This window comes from Fundulus heteroclitus, chromosome 7, assembly GCF_011125445.2.
Source record: "Fundulus heteroclitus isolate FHET01 chromosome 7, MU-UCD_Fhet_4.1, whole genome shotgun sequence".
NCBI lineage: Eukaryota > Metazoa > Chordata > Actinopteri > Cyprinodontiformes > Fundulidae > Fundulus > Fundulus heteroclitus.
The window spans coordinates 38,045,555-38,066,806 of record NC_046367.1 but is presented as its reverse complement, the minus strand read 5'-3'; the positions used below and the strand labels follow the sequence as shown (position 1 = coordinate 38,066,806).

General features: G+C 43.7%; 2 protein-coding genes across 3 annotated transcripts in view; both read right to left on the bottom strand.

The window, feature by feature from the left end:
• The window catches only part of ramp1 (receptor activity modifying protein 1), a 115,061-nt gene that overhangs the window by 75,118 nt on the left and 18,691 nt on the right, over nt 1-21,252 (bottom strand). The gene's annotated exons all lie outside the window — the stretch shown is intronic.
• On the bottom strand, nt 603-7,253 carry LOC118563752. Its single transcript, XM_036139593.1, has 3 exons — nt 6,489-7,253; nt 4,233-5,126; nt 603-1,618 (listed from the first exon to the last, which is right to left on the bottom strand). Exons 1-3 carry the CDS (start codon nt 6,811-6,813, stop codon nt 1,542-1,544), a joined length of 1,296 nt encoding a protein of 431 aa, XP_035995486.1. The 5' UTR covers nt 6,814-7,253; the 3' UTR covers nt 603-1,541.

The following is a 21,252-nucleotide window of genomic DNA, read 5'->3' as shown; positions in this document are numbered from 1 at the left end:
ACCGGTATAGTGCAGAAAACACACAAAAAGGGAAAAAAAATCAGACTGAGTCCAAAAATTGCAGAGCTCCGTTTCTTTTTTATAAATATTTGCAAAAAAATGTGAAAAAACAGACCTTACATTAAACAGCAGAGGAGCAGGGATTCCACTTTCTCCAACAGTGCAGGACAAACAAAAAACAGACTCTCCCATATTGGAACAACCCAGCTCTTAAAGCACCAGCCTGTACCAACTAAAAAGTAACAGGGGTGAAAACCTTTACAACAATTACAATTTATATTTAGGAAACAAACTTAATTAAAACCTCTAGAGGAAAAACAAAAAAAAAAACAATTTACATTCAAACTTCAACAAATCAAAACAATACTCCAAATCCTAGACAAAAACCAAAACATCTCCCCTCCATCTCAATCAAAATGGATTTTCCCTCATGAGGCTGATTGACAACACCAGGTCCTTATTAGTACTGCTCATGGGCGCGCTTCCATGGCAACACCTGACCAGGTGACCTCAAAAAAAAAAAAAGAGTGGTGAGAACAACAAAGTTCATAAAGTTACAAATAAACTTACACCTTCACCCAATACCTACACTTACACCCAAATACTCAATTACTTTAAAAAACAACAAATGCCTGTTTACATTATTTGTTAGTGAGGGGGTAAATCCCTCACACTTTCCCCCCCTTCAGAAGGCTCTCTGTGTTCACAGCGAGACAGAAAATCTGCCACACTGTTTTGTTTTCCGGGAATGTGACAAATCTTAAATCTGTAAGGTTGAAGGGACAAGAACCACCTTGTGATCCGACTATTTGTATCTTTCATGACCTCCAGCCATTTTAATGCTCGATGGTCAGTCTCAAGAGTAAACTCTCGGCCCATTAGATAGTACCGAAACGAGTCGATTGTCCATTTAATGGCCAAGCACTCTAATTCTACCACTGAATATCTGGTCTCCCGTGGAAACAACTTTCGGCTGATATAGGCAACTGGCTTCCTCTCCATTCCTTCTCCCTGCAGAAGTACCCCCCCGATCCCCCTGGCAGACGCATCCGTCTGAACCGTAAAGGGTAAACTAAAGTTTGGACTCTGAAGCACTGGCTCTTGACACAGTGCCCCTTTCAAATCCTGAAAAGCTCTTTCCTGTGCCCCTCCCCACACAATTTTTGTTGTTGAGGTTCCAGTTAGGTCAGAAAGGGGGGCTGCTCTAGCAGAAAAGTTCCTAATAAACCTCCAATACCACCCTACTAGACCCAAAAATGATCGGACTTGTTTCCTAGTTTTTGGCCTCTCTGCTGCTTTGATTGCCTCTACCTTATCCTTCACTGGTTTTATGACCCCTCCACCAAGGATATGGCCTAAATACTGGAGCTCCCTCCTGGCCAATGAACATTTCTTAGGATGTATGGTCAGACCAGCCTTCTTTATGGTCTGCAGCACCTGTTTCAAATGAATTAGGTGTTCTTGCCATGAGTTGCTATAAATAACAATGTCATCAAGGTAAGCTGCAGTGAATGATTCCATACCTAAGAGCACCTTATTCATCAGTCTTTGAAACGTGGCCGGAGCCCCATGGAGTCCAAACGGCATCTTCGTGAACTGCCACAGTCCCTGAGGAGTCCTGAAAGCAGTGAGAGGCTTGGCAGCGTCGGTTAGGGGAACCTGCCAGTATCCTTTACAAAGATCCAACGTGCTTATATATTTAGCCTGACCAACACATTCAATAAGGTCATCCAACCTTGGTAACGGGTAGGCATCAAAGTCTGATTGAGCATTCACTTTCCGAAAATCAATGCAAAAGCGGATGCTCCCATCTTTCTTAATTACCAAAACCACAGGGTTGCTCCATTCACTGCTGGATGGCTCTATCACACCAAGCTTCAACATGACCTGAATTTCTTCTTTGAGCACAGGAGACATCTTCTCTGGAATGCGATACATGCGCTGCCGAATAGGAGTACTATTCTTCAGACGAATGTCATGCTCCACCAAATCTGTTGCTCCTGGTTGCTCTTTGAAAAGGTCTGGTGGAATGATAGCCTCCAACTCCTGTTGCTTGGTGAAAGAAAGATGAGCGAGATCAGGTGAAACAGCAGAGTCTTTGACAGATGGCAACTCACCCTCATCATCTTCATCTTCTACTGCACGAACAAAATACTGCTGACTAAGGGGTGGATCCCGTGATTTCCACTCCTTGAGCAGATTAATATGAAAAGTCTGTTTAGAGTTCCTTCTCTCAGGCATCTCGATCTCATAAGTAGTAGCACTTAGCTTCTTCATCACAGTATATGGCCCTTGCCATTTTGCCAAGATTTTATTGTCAGTTGTTGGAAGTAATAAAATAACCTTCTGACCTGGCTTGAAGGATCTGCACCTGGCGCTCTTATCATACCAGGTCTGTTGTTGTTGCTGAACCTCCTCCATGTTCCTCTTCACTAGGTTGGTTGTCTCCTCCATCTTCTCTCTCATTTTTAAGACGTAGCTAATGATGTTGACCGACTGGTCCTTCTTGCCAACCCAGGATTCTTGAAGAACATCCAGAGGGCCCCTTAGCCGTCTGCCATAAAGAAGTTCAAATGGCGAAAAGCCCGTGGACGCCTGGGGAACTTCACGATACGCAAACAAAAGATAAGGCAACCACTTATCCCAATCTTTGCCATTAACAGAAATAAACTTCTTCAACATACTTTTCAATGTCCTATTATACCTTTCCACCAACCCATCTGTCTGTGGGTGGTAGGGGGTGGTCCGGATACCCTTTATGCCCAGCAATCTGTAGACCTGCTTAAGATTGTTGGACAAAAAATTAGTACCTTGGTCAGTCAGTATTTCTGAGGGAATCCCCACCCGTGAAAACAGCTGGAGTAATGCATAGGCTATCTGTTTAGCTGTAATGTCTCTAAGTGGAAAGGCTTCAGGATAACGAGTGCTATAGTCACATACAACAAGGATAAACCGATTCCCCGCTTGGGTCCGTTCAAGTGGTCCTACGATGTCCATACCTATTCTGCTGAAAGGGACATCAATGATAGGCAATGACTGTAGCGGATATTTTGAAACATTCCTACCTCCTGACAGCTGGCAGACTGCACAGGATTGGCAGTAATCCTTCACTTCTTTATAAAGACCTGGCCAATAGAACCTAGCAAAAATCCTATCATAAGTCTTTTTAAAACCCAAATGTCCCGCCCAGGTAACATCATGTGCCAATTTTAACACCTGTCCCCTTAAACCTTGAGGCACAACCAGTTTCTCAGAACCTGTTTTCCCACACTGAAAATATAGAAACCCATCTCTAAGGATGTAACCCCGTCCTTCAGAATGTTTACAGATTTCATTATCTGAGACTGGAGTCGCTTGCTGAAAAAGAGTCACCAGGGATTCATCATCTTGTTGCAGCTTTTTGAAATCAATATTTGCACCCAAAATATCCTCATCAAGATCTGGCAACCCCAAGGATTTTTGTCTCACTGTACCTGCCATTTTATGAAGCCTTCTTTGTTGTTTGCTTTTCCTCGTTTTGACTGAACTCTCTTCTGCAGGAATATTAGACTTGAAGAAGGGTAGTTCTTGGAGGGAATTTATGTCACCATCCATATCAGAATCTATTTGCTGGTCTGTTTCTGCAGCATCAGCCATAAACTCATAACCATCCCCAGCTAGTTCTTTAGCCCGTCTTTGTGATCTGGTTACCACACACACTGGTTTACAAGACTGGATAAGATCTGGTAAAACCGGAATATCCTGACCTAAGATCACTTTGTGAGCAAGACCCTCTACTACACCCACACTTAAAAGATACGTTTGGTCCGCCACCTCCAAGTAGACTGCAGCAGTAGGGTAAGTTTTATGATCACCATGAACACAGGAAATATTAAGGCCTGGCCCTTCTAGATAGCACTGATCTTCCAAAATAGATGGATGAATTAAGGTCTGTACGCTTCCTGTATCTAGGAGGGCAGTGACTAACTTCCTATTAACCTTAACCTCCATGACCTGTTTTTTACCCTGAAATTGATCTGCAACCACCGGCCTCGGCACAGTGCAGAAATATGCTGACTTGGCCTTCCTTAACGGGCACTCTGGTTTTATATGTCCCTCTTGACCACAACCATAGCAAACTACAGGTTTTACTTCTGACTTAAGCTTAGCAGATGGAAATGTCTTCCCTCTTGGCTTCTCTACACCCGTCACCTGACCTGGACCACCACCCAAACCAGACCCCACAGACTTACCCTGTATAAAACTGGGCTTCTGTTGAAAGCTGTGTCGAAAGGCTTTTGGTCCCCGTCTTGCAGCTAGGAAGTTTTCAACCAACTCTGCCGCCTCTTGTGCTGATGTTGGATTCCTCTCTTTAACCCATACTCTGAGCTCCGGAGACAGTGAAGTGTAGAACTGTTCCAGAATGAGGATCTCCCCCATTTCTTCCTTCGTCCGCTTCTGAGGTTGCATCCACTTCAAATAAAGATCTTTGAGACGATTATAGAACTCTCGAGGGGTTTCACCAGCTCGAACCTCAGGGTCTCTAAATCGTTGTCTGTAAAGCTCTTCATTGATCTCATACTTAGTTAAGATGGCTGCCTTTACTTTAGCATAGTCACAAGCATCCTCTACAGCCATGGCCACGTTTGCTGCTCGGGCCCTGCCGGTGAGATGAGGTACCAGCCTTACTGCCCAGTCCTCTTCTGCCCACTGGTAGGCCGCTGCTAACCTTTCAAAGGTTGTTAGGTATTGTTCAATGTCATCTCCTTCTTGAAACTTTGGAACATCTGATTGAGTCCAGGCTCTTTGTACTGGTCCACCTTGGGAACGACGTTGAAAGACTGGCTCTTCATCCGCACCTGAAGAGGGGCCTGGTTGAGGTGGAGATTCACTCTTCTGCCGCATCTCAACCTCATCTCTCAAGTTGCCTACTTGCACTTGTAGCTGCCGCCATCTTCTCTCCTGCTTGCACTCCTCTTTGTCCCATCGATCAGCAAAGTCCTTCTGGCACTGAAGACATTTTTCCAGCATGGCAGCAATGGCATTCATGTCCAGTGATGTCAATTCCTCCCTGGACTGCCGGACTACAGTTGGCTGACCTGTAGCTCCATCCTGCTCCATCTCCTCCGCTGACTTTGAGTCTGCAACTTTAAGGGTTAAATTTAAAAAGGGGGACCGGAGGGTGTGTTCCAACTACAGAGGAATCACACTCTTAAGCCTCCCTGGTAAGGTCTATTCAGGGGTTCTGGAAAGGAGGGTCCGTCGGATAGTCGAATCTCGGATTCAGGAAGAGCAGTGTGGTTTTCGTCCTGGCCGTGGAACACTGGATCAGCTCTACACCCTCAGCAGGATTCTTGAGGGGGCATGGGAGTTTGCCCAACCAGTCTACATGTGCTTTGTGGATCTGGAGAAGGCATTCGACCGTGTCCCCCGGGGGATCCTGTGGGGGGTACTCCGGGAGTATGGAGTACCGGACCCTTTAATAAGGGCTGTCAGGTCTCTGTACGACCGGTGTCAGAGTCTGGTCCGCATTGCCGGCAGTAAGTCGGACTCGTTTCCAGTGAGAGTTGGACTCCGCCAAGGCTGCCCTTTGTCACCGATTCTGTTCATAACTTTCATGGACAGAATTTCTAGGCGCAGCCAAGGTGTTGAGGGGATCCGCTTTGGTGGCCTTAGGATTGCGTCTCTGCTATTCGCGGATGACGTGGTCCTATTGGCTTCATCAGGGCGTGATCTACAGCTCTCACTGGAGCGGTTCGCAGCCGAGTGCGAAGCGGCCGGGATGAAAATCAGTGCCTCCAAATCCGAGACCATGGTCTTGAACCGGAAAAGGGTAGAGTGCCTTCTCCGGGTTGGGGAGGATGTGCTGCCCCTAGTGGAGGAGTTCAAGTATCTTGGGGTCTTGTTCACGAATGAGGGGAGGATGGAGCGGGAGATCGACAGGCGGATTGGTGCAGCGTCTGCTGTGAAGCGGGCGCTGTACCGATCCGTTGTGGTGAAGAGAGAGCTGAGCCAAAAGGCGAAGCTCTCGATTTACCGGTCGATCTACGTTCCTACCCTCATCTATGGTCACGAGCTTTGGGTCGTGACCGAAAGAACGAGATCCCGGATACAAGCGGCTGAAATGAGTTTTCTCCGTAGTGTGTCTGGGCTCTCCCTTAGAGATAGGGTGAGGAGCTCAGTCATCCGGGGAGGACTCAGAGTAGAGCCGCTGCTCCTCCACGTCGAGAGGAGCCAGTTGAGGTGGCTCGGGCATCTGGTCAGGATGCCTCCTGGACGCCTCCCTGGAGAGGTGTTCCGGGCACGTCCCACCGGGAGGAGGCCCAGGGGAAGACCCAGGACACGCTGGAGGGACTATGTCTCCCGGCTGGCCTGGGAACGCCTTGGGATTCCTCCTGAGGAGCTGGCCCAAGTGGCTGGGGAGAGGGACGTCTGGGCCTCCCTACTGAAGCTGCTACCCCCGCGACCCGACCCCGGATAAGCGGAAGACAACGGACGGACGGACGGAACTTTAAGGGTTTTCGTCTGCTGTTTTGGGCCCATCCTTATTGTGCTCTTCTGGACATCGGCGTCACATGCCACCACTGCCACCAAAATGTAAGGGTTTGCATGCCAAAGCAAAAACCTTAGGGACTTCAAAATGACCGGTATAGTGCAGAAAACACACAAAAAGGGAAAAAAATCAGACTGAGTCCAAAAATTGCAGAGCTCCGTTTCTTTTTTATAAATATTTGCAAAAAAATGTGAAAAAACAGACCTTACATTAAACAGCAGAGGAGCAGGGATTCCACTTTCTCCAACAGTGCAGGACAAACAAAAAACAGACTCTCCCATATTGGAACAACCCAGCTCTTAAAGCACCAGCCTGTACCAACTAAAAAGTAACAGGGGTGAAAACCTTTACAACAATTACAATTTATATTTAGGAAACAAACTTAATTAAAACCTCTAGAGGAAAAACAAAAAAAAAACAATTTACATTCAAACTTCAACAAATCAAAACAATACTCCAAATCCTAGACAAAAACCAAAACATCTCCCCTCCATCTCAATCAAAATGGATTTTCCCTCATGAGGCTGATTGACAACACCAGGTCCTTATTAGTACTGCTCATGGGCGCGCTTCCATGGCAACACCTGACCAGGTGACCTCAAAAAAAAAAAAGAGTGGTGAGAACAACAAAGTTCATAAAGTTACAAATAAACTTACACCTTCCCCCAAATACTCAATTACTTTAAAAAACAACAAATGCCTGTTTACATTATTTGTTAGTGAGGGGGTAAATCCCTCACACAACTGATTAGAGGATCTCATTGTTCTGGCCGGGACATGGATTTGGAGAAGCTCAGTCAAATACTGGGGGGCTAGACCATTAAGAGCTTTAAAAACAAACAATAAAATTTTAAAATCTATTCTAAAAACAACCGGAAGCCAGTGCAGCGAGGCTAGAACGATATGATAAAAAGTTTTAAAAGGATTATTCATGGTCTAATTTTTTTTACATCCTAAATGCTGGCATTTAGCAGGAGTGCCACCGTATATCCTGATACTTTAGTGGTTTTCCCAAACCAGTAACATGGAGGTTTAGGAAAACCACAGTGTTACTGGTTTGGGAGTAAACCACATTTTCAGGCAATATTTTCTTAAGACAGAAATGCAAAAGGTGTTCCTAGCGACATTTTTTCATTTCATTTATCTTGCTGAGGATACTCAAGTGGCTGCAGAACCAGAGCCGGAGCGGGAAGGAGAGGTGGACGGAGAGGAAGACGAATGGGCGGCAGAGGAGCACTCGGCATCTGATAAAGCAGATGGACAGGATCCTGCGGAAACAGCGCCATTTGATGAAGCAGACGAACGAGATTCTGGCGAGGCGGTGTCATCTGATGAAGCAGACGAGAGAGGGCCGGAACCTGCTCCGAGACAGTATCCTTTCAGACAACGCAATCCACCCAAAACACTCACATACAGCAAGCTAGGCCAACCAACACTTATGGTTAGGCACAAGTAATGTTCAGTTCATATTGGGGTTAGGTTACATTGTTCCATTATATGTTCGGGTTGTGGTACACGAGTTAGGTACCTGTACAGAACAGAGGGGATTAGAACTGTAAGCTGAAAGTATATTGATAGCTGATAAGTGCACATCTGGAGTTTGGCCCGCTATTAGGTTGATTTAGACTGATATATATGTATGTATATATGTTGGGCATAGAGTAGGACAAGTGGGTCCAAATAAAAGGTTATGGGGTAGGAACTTAAAGACAAACTTTACAGTCTGAGATACACAACCTGCAGAAATGGCAGAGTGACCATACAGATATTACCTGGCCAGTAATGTCAATTGTTTCAACATGGCAGGAAGAGGGGGATAGACGCCATGTGAAGAACTGTGTCAGACAGAGAGGTGTACCAAGAGACTGTCTTCCAAACCTGCCCCCATACCAGCTGAAGACTCAGTTCCTCGGGAGATGTCATTATGTCGGGACGACATTCAGTTTGAGGGGGAGAGTGTGGGGGACCAGTTGCTGGGGACTTTAGATCAAGGAACCCCCCCCCCGCCTTTCATTAAATTCAATTCCATTCCTTTTTACCTGTCGGAGAAATATTTTGTTTTGTTATTAAAAAGCACTGTGGTTATGTTAAGCTGAATATTCATTACATATAGGTAACAATTCTGGCTGAGAGCGAAATGAGTTCAAAAGAGATCAGTTTTGAACAGGCGCTTAGGGCAGCCCTGGGTCCTAAGTTTATGTGTTGGAGGACGTGAACTTTATTATTAACGGACAGCCATGGTGTGACGCACGTCTTATGTGTAGAGGTTGTTGGCATTTTCGGAAAGAAAACAAAGTAAAGAAACTTTACAACCACTGCATGTCTCGACATCACTTTGTTCGAGTGTGCAACAAAATATTGGAGGTTCCACCGAGATTTATCAACGCTTCGTCGCGGGACTTTCTTTGAGTGATGCTGACCGGAGCGAGCAGCGGCGGGAGCACGCATGCACGGCGCGCGACCGACACGGAGGAGTTGGCGGAGACCGTCTCTCAGCGGCTATGGCTCTTACAGTTGGATCAGCTCAAAGAGGTGTGTACAGAAACTAAAATCCAAAGCGGACATTCTGTAACAAGGCGAGCGTTAATACGATTAATAACAGAGTCCATTGATGCTGTGATTAACGATGAAGAAGAGGAGGTGGCGAGGTGCTATCTTCAGAGAATGTTAAAATCAATTGAACTGATATCACAACATTCTGAAGTTACTGGTGAAGAGGAAGAAACGTGTAACACGTCACAGAGTACCCAGGCTGTAACTGAACAAATAGATTTAGCAGAAAAATACTCACAGCTCCACCTTAACAACCAAGCTTTGCAAGAGGAGGTACGGAGGCTAAATGAACACATAAATGGCAAGCCTCAGATAACAGTGGCTGAAAATGTGATGCCAACCACAGCAAATAGGCTCCCAGAAGTGACCATACGGAGGGAATTTAAAATATGTGGTCAGATAGGGGAGAAGGGTCAGAAAGACAGACTCTCATACACAAATTTAATGCATCAGATTGAGAGAGGCCTGAGTAAAGGACATTGTGAGGCTGAAGTAATAGAAGCTGTAATAAAATCAATCAGCCCTGGGTTAAGCATTCGTGACATGCTGGAAATTAAACGAGATCTGACCCTGTCCCAGCTCAAAGCAATTTTAAAGGGACATTTCAAAGAGGATAGCTCCACTGATATTTATCAAAGACTGATAAATATCACACAGGACAGTCGCGAATCCCCCCAAAATTTCCTCTTTAGAGCAATTGAACTGAAGGAGAGGCTGCTGCTTGCTTCAAGAGAAGTTGATGCTGATGAGCAGTACAGCACCGAGTTCATTCAGAGGAAATTCCTGAGGTCAGTCAGTACTGGACTGGTGAGTGACAACATAAAGTTTCAGCTAAAGCCTTGCCTTGATGATCAAACTGTGACAGATGAGACTCTTATTGAAAAGATGAATGAGGCTGCAAGTGTGGATTCAGAACGACAGTCCAAACAGAGGAAAAGCTACAACGCTAAAATTCCAAAAATTAACGAGCTACAAACAGAAATGCAGATCAGGCAGCAAAACCAGGCTGCACCTAACACCAGTTTGGCAATCCAGGAACAGGCAGCTGAAGTGGTGAAGCCAAAAACTCGGAAGACACCTGCACCCATCAGTTCCAGGGAGTCAGAGCTGTGTGAAACAGTAAGGCTGCTCAGAGAGGAGATTGCTGAAATGAAAAAAAGCATGACCAGCTCCCAGTCTACCCACCAAGCAAGAAGGAATGTTAAAAGGGGATGTAAAGGATGTGAAGAGCACAACATAAGTGATCAATGTGAGCATTGTTTTAAGTGTGGACAGTTGGGACACTTTTCGAGGGGCTGCAGGGGACCAAAAAGGTTGACTGTGGCACCTGACGGCATGAATGTGAATATGCAAACCTCCACATGTTCACAACAACACACTGGACTCCAAGGAGAAGCTGAGGAAAAGGTGTATGACCGACTCTGCGAACGGATTAGACAGCTGGAGGCGCAAGTGGAAAGGGACGAGAAAGAGAAAAAAATTATAGGTTCCACTTATGCTAGTCATCTCTCCATACATCATCACACCAAGCTGAGGGCTCTAATAGGAAATAAGTGCATGGTGGACTGCTTCTTCGAGGATGTGCCAACCAAGGCATTGTGGGACACCGGCTCACAGGTCACCATCATAAATGAAAGCCTGAGGAGATCCCAACTTCCCCACATCAAGTTACGCGACACAGGTGAGCTCTTAGAGGAGGGAGAGACTTTGGTTGGGAGAGCAGCAAACCAGACTCCCATCCCCTTTGCAGGTTGGGTTGAAGTAAAATTCAAACTAGGATCAAAGGGAGGCCTGAATCCAGAACTGCTTGTGCCAGTGCTCGTCTCTAATGAGCCTGGAGTGGCTGAGCCACCAATAATTGGCTACAATGTCATTGAACATTTAGTAAAGAATGGCATGGAGCACCATCCTGATGTCACATCCATAGCAGTAAAAGAGGCTTTCTCATTCGACTGCAAAAAGGCAGATGTGTTAATTCACTTAGTAAAAACAGCTCACCAAAAGAATGAAGAAGCTATGGTGAAAATAGGACGTCTAAAAACAGTGATCCCTGCCGGTCAGACTAAAGAGGTGAAGTGTAGTGTGAGGATTGGTCCTCTCGCAAAAAGACAGGAAGTACTGTTTGAGCCTGAGGTGGTCCCAAAATGGCCGGAGGGCTTGAACATGTTAAAAACAGTTGTCTGCCTAAAAAAGGGAAACCGGTCGGCAGTGTCGATCCCAGTCACAAATGACAGCCATTCAGACATTACCTTGATACCCCGCACTGTACTGGGATACTTGCAGCAGATTAAAGCCGTTTATCCTGTTGAAGCCAGACCTGTCAGTGAAAGAGAAAAGAAAACTGAGATAATCTCACCTGCCAGCGACCACAACTGTCGAGCTTCTGACGTACCACATAGAGAATACGGAGAGTCTGATGCATCCAACCAGGATCTGTGGGACCCCCCAGTGCCCATTGACCACCTGACTCCTGAGCAGCAAGATGATGTAAGTAGGATGCTCCGTGAGGAATGTCATGCATTCTCTAAGGATGAGCATGATGTGGGGTGCATCCCATCCCTGCAGCTAAAAATCAGGCTGAGTGACACAACCCCAGTAAGGCGAACTTATACATCTGTCCCCAAACCACTTCTTAAGGAGGTAAAGGAATATCTGGAAGACCTGCTGAACAGAGGTTGGATTCAAAAGTCCCGATCTCCATATTCATCACCCGTAGTTTGTGTGCGGAAGAAAGATGGGAGCCTCCGATTGTGTGTGGATTATCGTGAGCTGAACCGGAAATCCATTCCGGATCGTCATCCCATCCCTCGTGTGCAGGATATGCTTAATAACCTGAGTGGTAGTGCATGGTTCTCTGTCTTGGACCAAGGCAAGGCATACCATCAGGGTTTCCTGGAGGAGAGTAGCAGACCACTGACCGCATTCATAACACCTTGGGGTTTATATGAGTGGATCAGGATTCCCTTTGGCCTGTCCTCTGCTCCAGCAGAGTTCCAGCGAAGTATGGAGGAGTGCCTCGCAGGTCTTAGGGATGAAATATCTCAGCCATATTTGGATGACAATCTAGTCCACAGCCAGTCATTTGAGAACCACCTACACGACATGAGAAAGGTGCTGCGTCGTTATCAGACTCATGGAGTGAAGTTAACTCCAAGAAAATGTGAAATCTTCAAAGACAAGGTGAAGTTTCTGGGGAAGATTGTATCCAAGGATGGCTACTGTATGGATCCTGCTGAGATCGCACCTGTACAAGCACTCAAAGACCGCATACCAAAAACAGTGGGTGACTTGAGGAAAATGTTGGGCTTTCTATCATATTATCGTCCATATATTCCCAACTTCTCACGCACGGCTAAGCCCCTGTACAGCCTGTTGTCCATAGAAAAGAAACCTGTAAAGGTAGTGAAAGGGGGAGGGTCAAAAACAAACAAGGGGAAACACAAAAGCTCAGACCAGCTGCCCTCAAGCCATCCAATCGAATGGACGAAACAGCATAGGGATGTTCTCTGCCAGCTGTTACAGTATTTGCTGTCTCCTCCTCTGTTAGGTTACCCTGACTTTGAGAAACCATTCATATTGCACTGCGATGCTTCCCAAGAAGGCCTCGGTGCAGTATTGTACCAGAGACAGGAAGGCAAACTTGTGGTAATAGGTTATGGGTCAAGAACACTAACTGCCCCAGAAAAGAATTACCACCTCCATTCTGGGAAGTTAGAGTTCTTAGCAATGAAGTGGGCAATCTGTGAACGATTCAGAGAGTACCTTTATTATGCACCCTCTTTTGTTGTCTATACAGACAATAACCCCCTAACCTACGTTTTAACGTCAGCCAAGCTAAACGCCACCACACACCGCTGGATAGCCGAATTAGCAGACTTTAACTTCTCCATTAAGTATCGACCGGGGAAAGTTAATGGGGACGCAGACGGGCTGTCTAGGATGCCCCTGGACATGGAGGAGTACATGCGGACATGTGTCCAGGAGATGGAGCCAGAGGTAATTTCGTCTGTCACACAATCAGTTCAACTAACATCTCATGATCAGGGGCCGTGGTTGTGTCCTGCAGTCATAATGGCGGCCTGCGATGATGAAGGACAAGAACACGTAACACCATCAGTGGCCAAAATATCAGCAGAGGAACTCAGAAAAGCACAGGAAGAAGATCCATTGATTGGAAAGGTGCGTGAGTTTGTGATGAGAAAACAGTGGCCCCAGCATGCCAAAAGAAATTGGCGTGATGAAATCTCTGTATTTGCTAGAGAAAGAAACAAACTTTGTGTCGATGAAGATGGCATCCTTTTTAGGAAGTCCTCCACTCGAGTTCAGCTTGTACTGCCTAAGGTTTTCCACCAGCTAATATATAAAGAACTGCATGAGGAAATGGGACACCTTGGCGTGGAAAGAACATTGAACTTAATCCGTGACCGATTTTACTGGCCATATATGAAGAGGGATGTGGAACACTATGTAACAAAAGTTTGTAGTTGCCTAAAGCGGAAACATCCAAATAGGATAACAAGAGCACCGCTGGTCAATATTGTTACCACTCACCCGTTCGAGATGGTCTCCATTGACTTCCTTCATTTGGAGCGTTGTAAAGGAGGATATGAATACATTCTGGTTGTCATAGACCACTTTACACGCTTTGCTCAAGCCTATGCATGCACAAACAAATCGGCGAAAACTGCTGCAGAAAAGATCTTCGGAGACTTTGCCCTAAAGTTTGGATTTCCAGCTAAACTTCACCACGATCAGGGTAAAGAATTCGAAAACAAGCTGTTTGCTCAGCTGGAAAAGTATTGTGGCATCCAAGGCTCCCGTACAACTCCCTACCATGCAGCTGGAAATGGTCAAGCAGAAAGATTTAATCGAACTCTTCTTTCAATGCTCAGAAACCTGACAGAAAAAGAAAAGTCAGATTGGAAGAGCTCCCTGCCCAAAGTGGTGCATGCGTATAATTGTACGCGCAGTGAAGCAACCGGATATGCACCTTACTACCTCCTTTATGGCAGGAGTCCTCGGTTGCCAGTGGACATGATGTTTGGGTTACCTACAACTGAGCAGAGCACCTCCCACAGTGATTATGCCAGCAAGTGGAGACAAAGGATGCAAGAAGCTTACAAGTTGGCATCCGAGACAGCACAGAAGGAGCGGAACAGGGCGAAGATGGTGTACGACCGGAGAATTCATGGAGTGGAACTGCAGCCAGGATCTAGGGTCTTGGTGCGAAATTTCAAGGAGAAAGGAGGACCTGGAAAACTCAGGTCATACTGGGAGGACAAGGTCTATATAGTCACTGAAAGAAAACACAAGGACAGTCCTGTTTATGCGGTACATCCAGAAAAAGGCACGGGTAAGACGAGAATTTTGCACAGAAACTTATTATTGCCGTGTGATTTTCTGACTGCTGAAACAGAGAAAGATGTGAAACACATGATGGGCAAGGAAAGGCAGCAACGGAGTAGAAACGAAAGGAAACAAGGAGATTGTGTTGACAAGAAGGATGACAGCAGCTCCGATGACGAAGACAACTGGAGGTTCATCACCCATCCAAGAGTGCAACCTGAACAAGTTGAAGGTCAGCTGAGGAAGGATGCTGAGGATACTCAAGTGGCTGCAGAACCAGAGCCGGAGCGGGAAGGAGTGGTGGACGGAGAGGAAGACGAATGGGCGGCAGAGGAGCACTCGGCATCTGATAAAGCAGATGGACAGGATCCTGCGGAAACAGCGCCATTTGATGAAGCAGACGAACGAGATTCTGGCGAGGCGGTGTCATCTGATGAAGCAGACGAGAGAGGGCCGGAACCTGCTCCGAGACAGTATCCTTTCAGACAACGCAATCCACCCAAAACACTCACATACAGCAAGCTAGGCCAACCAACACTTATGGTTAGGCACAAGTAATGTTCAGTTCATATTGGGGTTAGGTTACATTGTTCCATTATATGTTCGGGTTGTGGTACACGAGTTAGGTACCTGTACAGAACAGAGGGGATTAGAACTGTAAGCTGAAAGTATATTGATAGCTGATAAGTGCACATCTGGAGTTTGGCCCGCTATTAGGTTGATTTAGACTGATATATATGTATGTATATATGTTGGGCATAGAGTAGGACAAGTGGGTCCAAATAAAAGGTTATGGGGTAGGAACTTAAAGACAAACTTTACAGTCTGAGATACACAACCTGCAGAAATGGCAGAGTGACCATACAGATATTACCTGGCCAGTAATGTCAATTGTTTCAACATGGCAGGAAGAGGGGGATAGACGCCATGTGAAGAACTGTGTCAGACAGAGAGGTGTACCAAGAGACTGTCTTCCAAACCTGCCCCCATACCAGCTGAAGACTCAGTTCCTCGGGAGATGTCATTATGTCGGGACGACATTCAGTTTGAGGGGGAGAGTGTGGGGGACCAGTTGCTGGGGACTTTAGATCAAGGAACCCCCCCCCCCGCCTTTCATTAAATTCAATTCCATTCCTTTTTACCTGTCGGAGAAATATTTTGTTTTGTTATTAAAAAGCACTGTGGTTATGTTAAGCTGAATATTCATTACATATAGGTAACAATTCTGGCTGAGAGCGAAATGAGTTCAAAAGAGATCAGTTTTGAACAGGCGCTTAGGGCAGCCCTGGGTCCTAAGTTTATGTGTTGGAGGACGTGAACTTTATTATTAACGGACAGCCATGGTGTGACGCACGTCTTATGTGTAGAGGTTGTTGGCATTTTCGGAAAGAAAACAAAGTAAAGAAACTTTACAACCACTGCATGTCTCGACATCACTTTGTTCGAGTGTGCAACAATCTGCTTAAAAAATAAACAAAACACTCAAGATTTTATTGAAACAAACGAAATACTCCGAAACATAAAAAGAGTCACGCGCATAATTTCTTAATGTTCTGAATCAGTAGCCTATGTCTGGCTCTGAGTGAAAGTTACTGAATGTCTGTGGCTGCTGATCTGTCCTCAGAGATCCGAAATAAGCAAATCATACATGAGATTGTTTTGGAACGTCCTGCAAACGTAGGAATAGTTAAAAACCACCACTATCCAGCAACAGTTTAACAAAGAGAAATCCAGATTTACATGTGAAGAAGTCCTCATTTGTTCTGAAAGTGAGTCAAAATCTGATTCCTATTTGGACTTCCTGACCTGGTTACATAAAGCAGACCATGCAGTGAGGTGATACGTGCTTCGCTACACACACTTTAGGTTCTTTCCATACTGATAAACACCTGGAGGACACACAGCAAGCATGATCCCGCCCACTGATGTACTGTGTGTTTGCGGTTTGGAAATAGCTGTTCACCATGGGAAAAAAAAAAAAAAACACCATCGCAAAGAGTGGAACTAGTCACAGATAAGCTTAAAGGCAGTAAACATATCCCTCTCTGTTTACACCCATGGGGTGATCACTTTTGGCTGTGTGAGCTACGGACCTCGGAGCAGCAGTTTTAGGATTACAGCGCCAAACTTGCTGATGGACAGCAGCCAGCTCAGGGGCTGTTTTGGAGGTTGTTTTGGGTGGGAGTGAGGTTTGGGGGGCCGAGGAGGGGGCTGATGACTGTGTTGCCCCGCGCTCGCTGCCAACACCGAAAACCACTCATCCAAACATGCTTTCAAACAACATTTATTAAAAAGGTTCAGTCAAACTGGAGAGCTGCTGCAGCTCTAGTTTTTGCATTTGTTTTAACCAATCTGCTCCCGTTTACCAAATTTGACCGTCTTAAATCTTTGAATTTCTGAAAGCACATAAAGCATTACTATTATTTGAGGTCTACACTGAAAATATATTCTCTTTTGTTTATTTCATTTTTTGCACAAAAATTTGCACAATCCTACTCAACATTCACTCTAGCTATGCCGGTTTTACACTGTAAAAGAAATTTTTTTTTAATTATTCAGTTTCAATTATTATTATTATTTTAATTATACAAGTGTTTTTGCTGTTAAACAAAAGGTCATTGCTGCTAAATTGTATTAATGCTGTTAAAACTCTCTATGAGGTCATGCTGGGGTTTTTTCTTGCTAAAAGATCATTAAATTACGGAGCTGCTTAAAAAAATTTTGCTACACTATACGCTTGTGCAATGTCATGACAAGAAAATTATTCTATCCTGCAGTTTGCTAAATTTGCATTTTAATTCATTTAAACTCTAACTTTTAGGGAATGACTAAAAAAGATAGCAAAGTACTTAAAGGGGGCCTTCAGGTTATCTCTGTGGATATACAGGGTGCTTACAAGACCCCTACAAACTGAAAGGTTATTAGGTGATATTAGTTTTATTAGTTACTTTCAAAAGAGTTAAATCCACTTACATATAACCCAAATTAGTAAATTACTCATAAGTACCTCATAAGAACTCCACGGGCGCCACATAATTACAATGCAGGAACAAAGCTATCCGAACATTGCTACCAATATTAATCTTAATCCAGTTTACACACAGAGCTAACGTTTTCGTTCACATCATTTTCTTTTCTATAATTTGCGGTTTTAAAAGCCACAAATGTTGTAGTTTATTGGAGGGTGAAACTTCTCCTGTAACTTCTGGCTTCCTGCAGATGTTGTTACATGTACAGACCGTAGGTTATGGTGAAAGCAGAAAAATTCAGATACATCCCCTCTGAATTCTTTCTTCCCCTGTCCTGCCTTAAAACCAAACAAAGGCATAAATCCTCTGCCTTGTGTTGCAAATATATCTGTTTCAGCACTGGAGAGAGAGAGAGAGGTAAGACCTTATGTAAGGACACACTCCAGCTGAGATAGGGATCTCAGTTTCAACCTTTAAACCGCTCCGGTGTTTAAACTTTTAAGCTAAAGTTAACCTTTTGTATAAACTGGATTCCTATTTCTAATCCTAATAACAAACAAGAGAGGCTATAATGCATCATACTGAAAACATCTTAAGTTAAGAATGTTAAGAAATTGTTGCATGTTGAAGGTTAGTGTTCATGTTAAAAGGAATCAGCTGTGGAAACATTGCAGACCAAATGTGAGACAGAGAATTTCCCAATAATCATATGATAACTTTAAATGACAGAAATGTTTGTTGAGATCGGGGCAAAAGATGGTCAGAAATACCAACAGGATCAACATTAATAACAGTTCTAACAATAAAAAATAATTTCTGGATAGGACAATATACAAAATTGGCACTTCAGGTACTGGATCAGAACCCAATAATCCAAGATCGGAGCATCATTACGTTTTATTTAGTCTAAAATCTCCGTCACTCTATGGCTTATCTGCCTTGATTTTCAATGCTGCAGGAAGATATGCTGCCTCGTGTAAAAAAAAAAAAAAGTGTTCCAGCATTACATTCCTACACATCTGATACTGCAGCGTATGCAGTTTGATCTCCAGCTAAATCCGGATATTTTCTTTTAAGGCTGTGACATGAATGTCAGAAAAGGCAACACTGATACAGAATTTACGCAATAGATAATCAAGTTTTGCATTAAAGACCAAATAACACAAATCTTCTCATGCTAAGCTATACCGTGGATCTGTCTGCATTGAGTCAAATGTGTTTGAGTGGAAACCACCGATGACACTCAAACCCACATTTTTATTAATTCAGCTGAAATTAGGAGTGCAGCACATTCATACATTCATCCCCAGATGGTCAGTTGATTCTTAACCAAGAAAAAATTAAAAAGCATACCTTTACATCACAGCAATAATAAATTACTGTTCTGTGCTGATGTTCCAATAAATATGTTTATTTTATTAAAATTGTACTCCCAGTTTTAGATATGCCAACATATTTAGCAAGTTAAGGAACTGCACATCAACAACTCTGACTTCTTAGAATAGAAATGTCCTTTATTGTCCCACAGTGTGAAAATTCAGCGGTTTCAGCAGCAAAGTGAAACACAAATGGAAGCATGCAGGGGTAGAAAATCTAAAAATATACAAATAAGAATAAAGAGACTGTACTATAAGGGCAAATGTACAATGTAAGAGAAAAATACTGCACAGTTATTTGTTATTAAACAGATTACTTAAAATAAAAACAAGTGTGAAAACCACGTATGCATATTTGTGCGTAAAATCAATGGAAATGAAAACCACAAAAACAGCAGGGATGTACACCCTGAGTCTGGTGGGAGCAGTGATGGTCATAAAACTAAAAAGTCACATTTATTGTTTAACCATACATATATGTACGGATGGACTGTACAATTCATGAACTCATTTAATTTTAAATGTGCTGTTTCACACAACAAAGTAGTAATAAGGTGCACTCAGATGAGATCAAAGGTTTTAATGTTTAAATGATGTGGTTTGCATCAGGTTTGGAAAGCGTTTCAATCTACCATAAAGGGCACAAAACCAATACCACGGACAAAACAAGTGAAAGCCTAGAATTTTGAGCACCTTTTATATCATGACAGTAGCTTTTCCTGGAGTAAAGTTGAAATATTTCTCATCTTGTTCTAGCGAATAAGCAGTTGTGGGCTCATTCCACTTACACTGAAGTAGTTTTTTTTTTTATAAGTAAAATAGGTATTTTTATATCTGTGACATTACTGGGCATAAAGTGAAAATGTTTTCATTTGGTGTTTTTTGTGATTCATTCAGAGAAGCCATTTCTGCTGCTCTGCCAGCAGCATTTCTGTTGAAACAAAATCAGTCTTTTGCACTCATTGTTACACAGGATAAGGTTTTCCTTATCCCACGTATGCTATGGTGAGGGACACACTAAGGGTTAATCTGCGACGTGCAAAACAACTAAAGGAAGGTGCTGTCATGTATTAACAACCAGTAACTCAATCCTGCTCCCTCAGACACACTGTGACTAAATTTGAAACTTTGCAGCTGATGTCATACTCATTCTGACTCTGTTTTTTTTTTTTCTCCACCCAGAACGCAGGACATTAATCTTCATCCCTATTCATCCACCCCGCTGTCTTCTCTCTCACCCGCTCCCAAAGATCAACCTTAAAACTTTCATCAGATGTTCAGATTACATTTGTAATCTGTTCAATCTGCGATAAAAGGCCGAGTGAAGGCTTGTTAATTTTTCATGGGCTCCGCTTCACTGACTTTGACTGGAAGGGTATAGTTGTACCGATCGAGAGATAAATAGGATCCTATTTAGCCTCTGCAAAGGAACCTTTCTCTCGTTAACAGGAAATATGAAACCATTTGGAAGACAATGATTTTGTCTTGCCTCTAAATATATAAGCAGTGAATGCAAATGTTTTAAATGTAAGGAAGTAAAATGTTTAATTAATCTTAATGCAAATAAAGACGTATTCCCAGCAGATTGTAAAACAATTATATTTTATGGTATTGCTGTAAAACCAAAAGAAGTAAAAAGCATTATGGCTGCTTTTATAGGCTGAGTAGAGTTTCGTGCAACCACAGAACAAATGCTGACAGATGAAATAAACCTCCCTACATTTTATGCCTGGGGCTTCGACAGACCACACTACTGAAATCATATACACGTCATAAAACAGGAATCTGTTACCTTCTCTGTCTTCTTTGGAAAGCCCTATATAAGGAAAAAGCGTTGTAAAGTTTATTGCTTTCGCTAAAGATCAAAACGGCAACAAGCAACACAAAAAGCATTTCTGAGCCTGTTATCCATGTAAACCATTAATAGATCCTTTTACAACTGTTGCCGTTGACGTGGTGGCAATGTTCAAATTCAAAGGTAGAGTCTGGGAGTTTTCAGGAGGTTAAGAATAACTGAGCATGCGCAAGACCGTCTTACCTACTCTTCCACTCCTCAGGGGGATCACGTGAAAAAACAAATCTCCCAAATCCACTCTGGTCTTATTTCTTTCTACTGAGGCCTTCCTCTTCTTCTCATAAACATGTATGCGGTTTGCTTCTTAGGACTCTCAAATTGTGTTGCGCCGATGTCATTTTTAAGCCCCAATCTGATACCCGATACCTGGCTGTGCAGTATTCGCCGATACCGATACCATACCGATACGTTGTGTTTGAAATTGATGTGTGTGTGTGTGTATATATGAAGAACTGCATACTACTTAGGGTAGTAGAACTTTTTATTGCCTACCTGGAATGGGTGACAATAGTTGAATAAACTTTTGGCTCTCAAATGCCAAAATAGTGCAACATTCGTGAAATTATAATGTGTAATAGTAGTGCAACAGTAAGACAGTAAAATGACATTAATAATTGAATA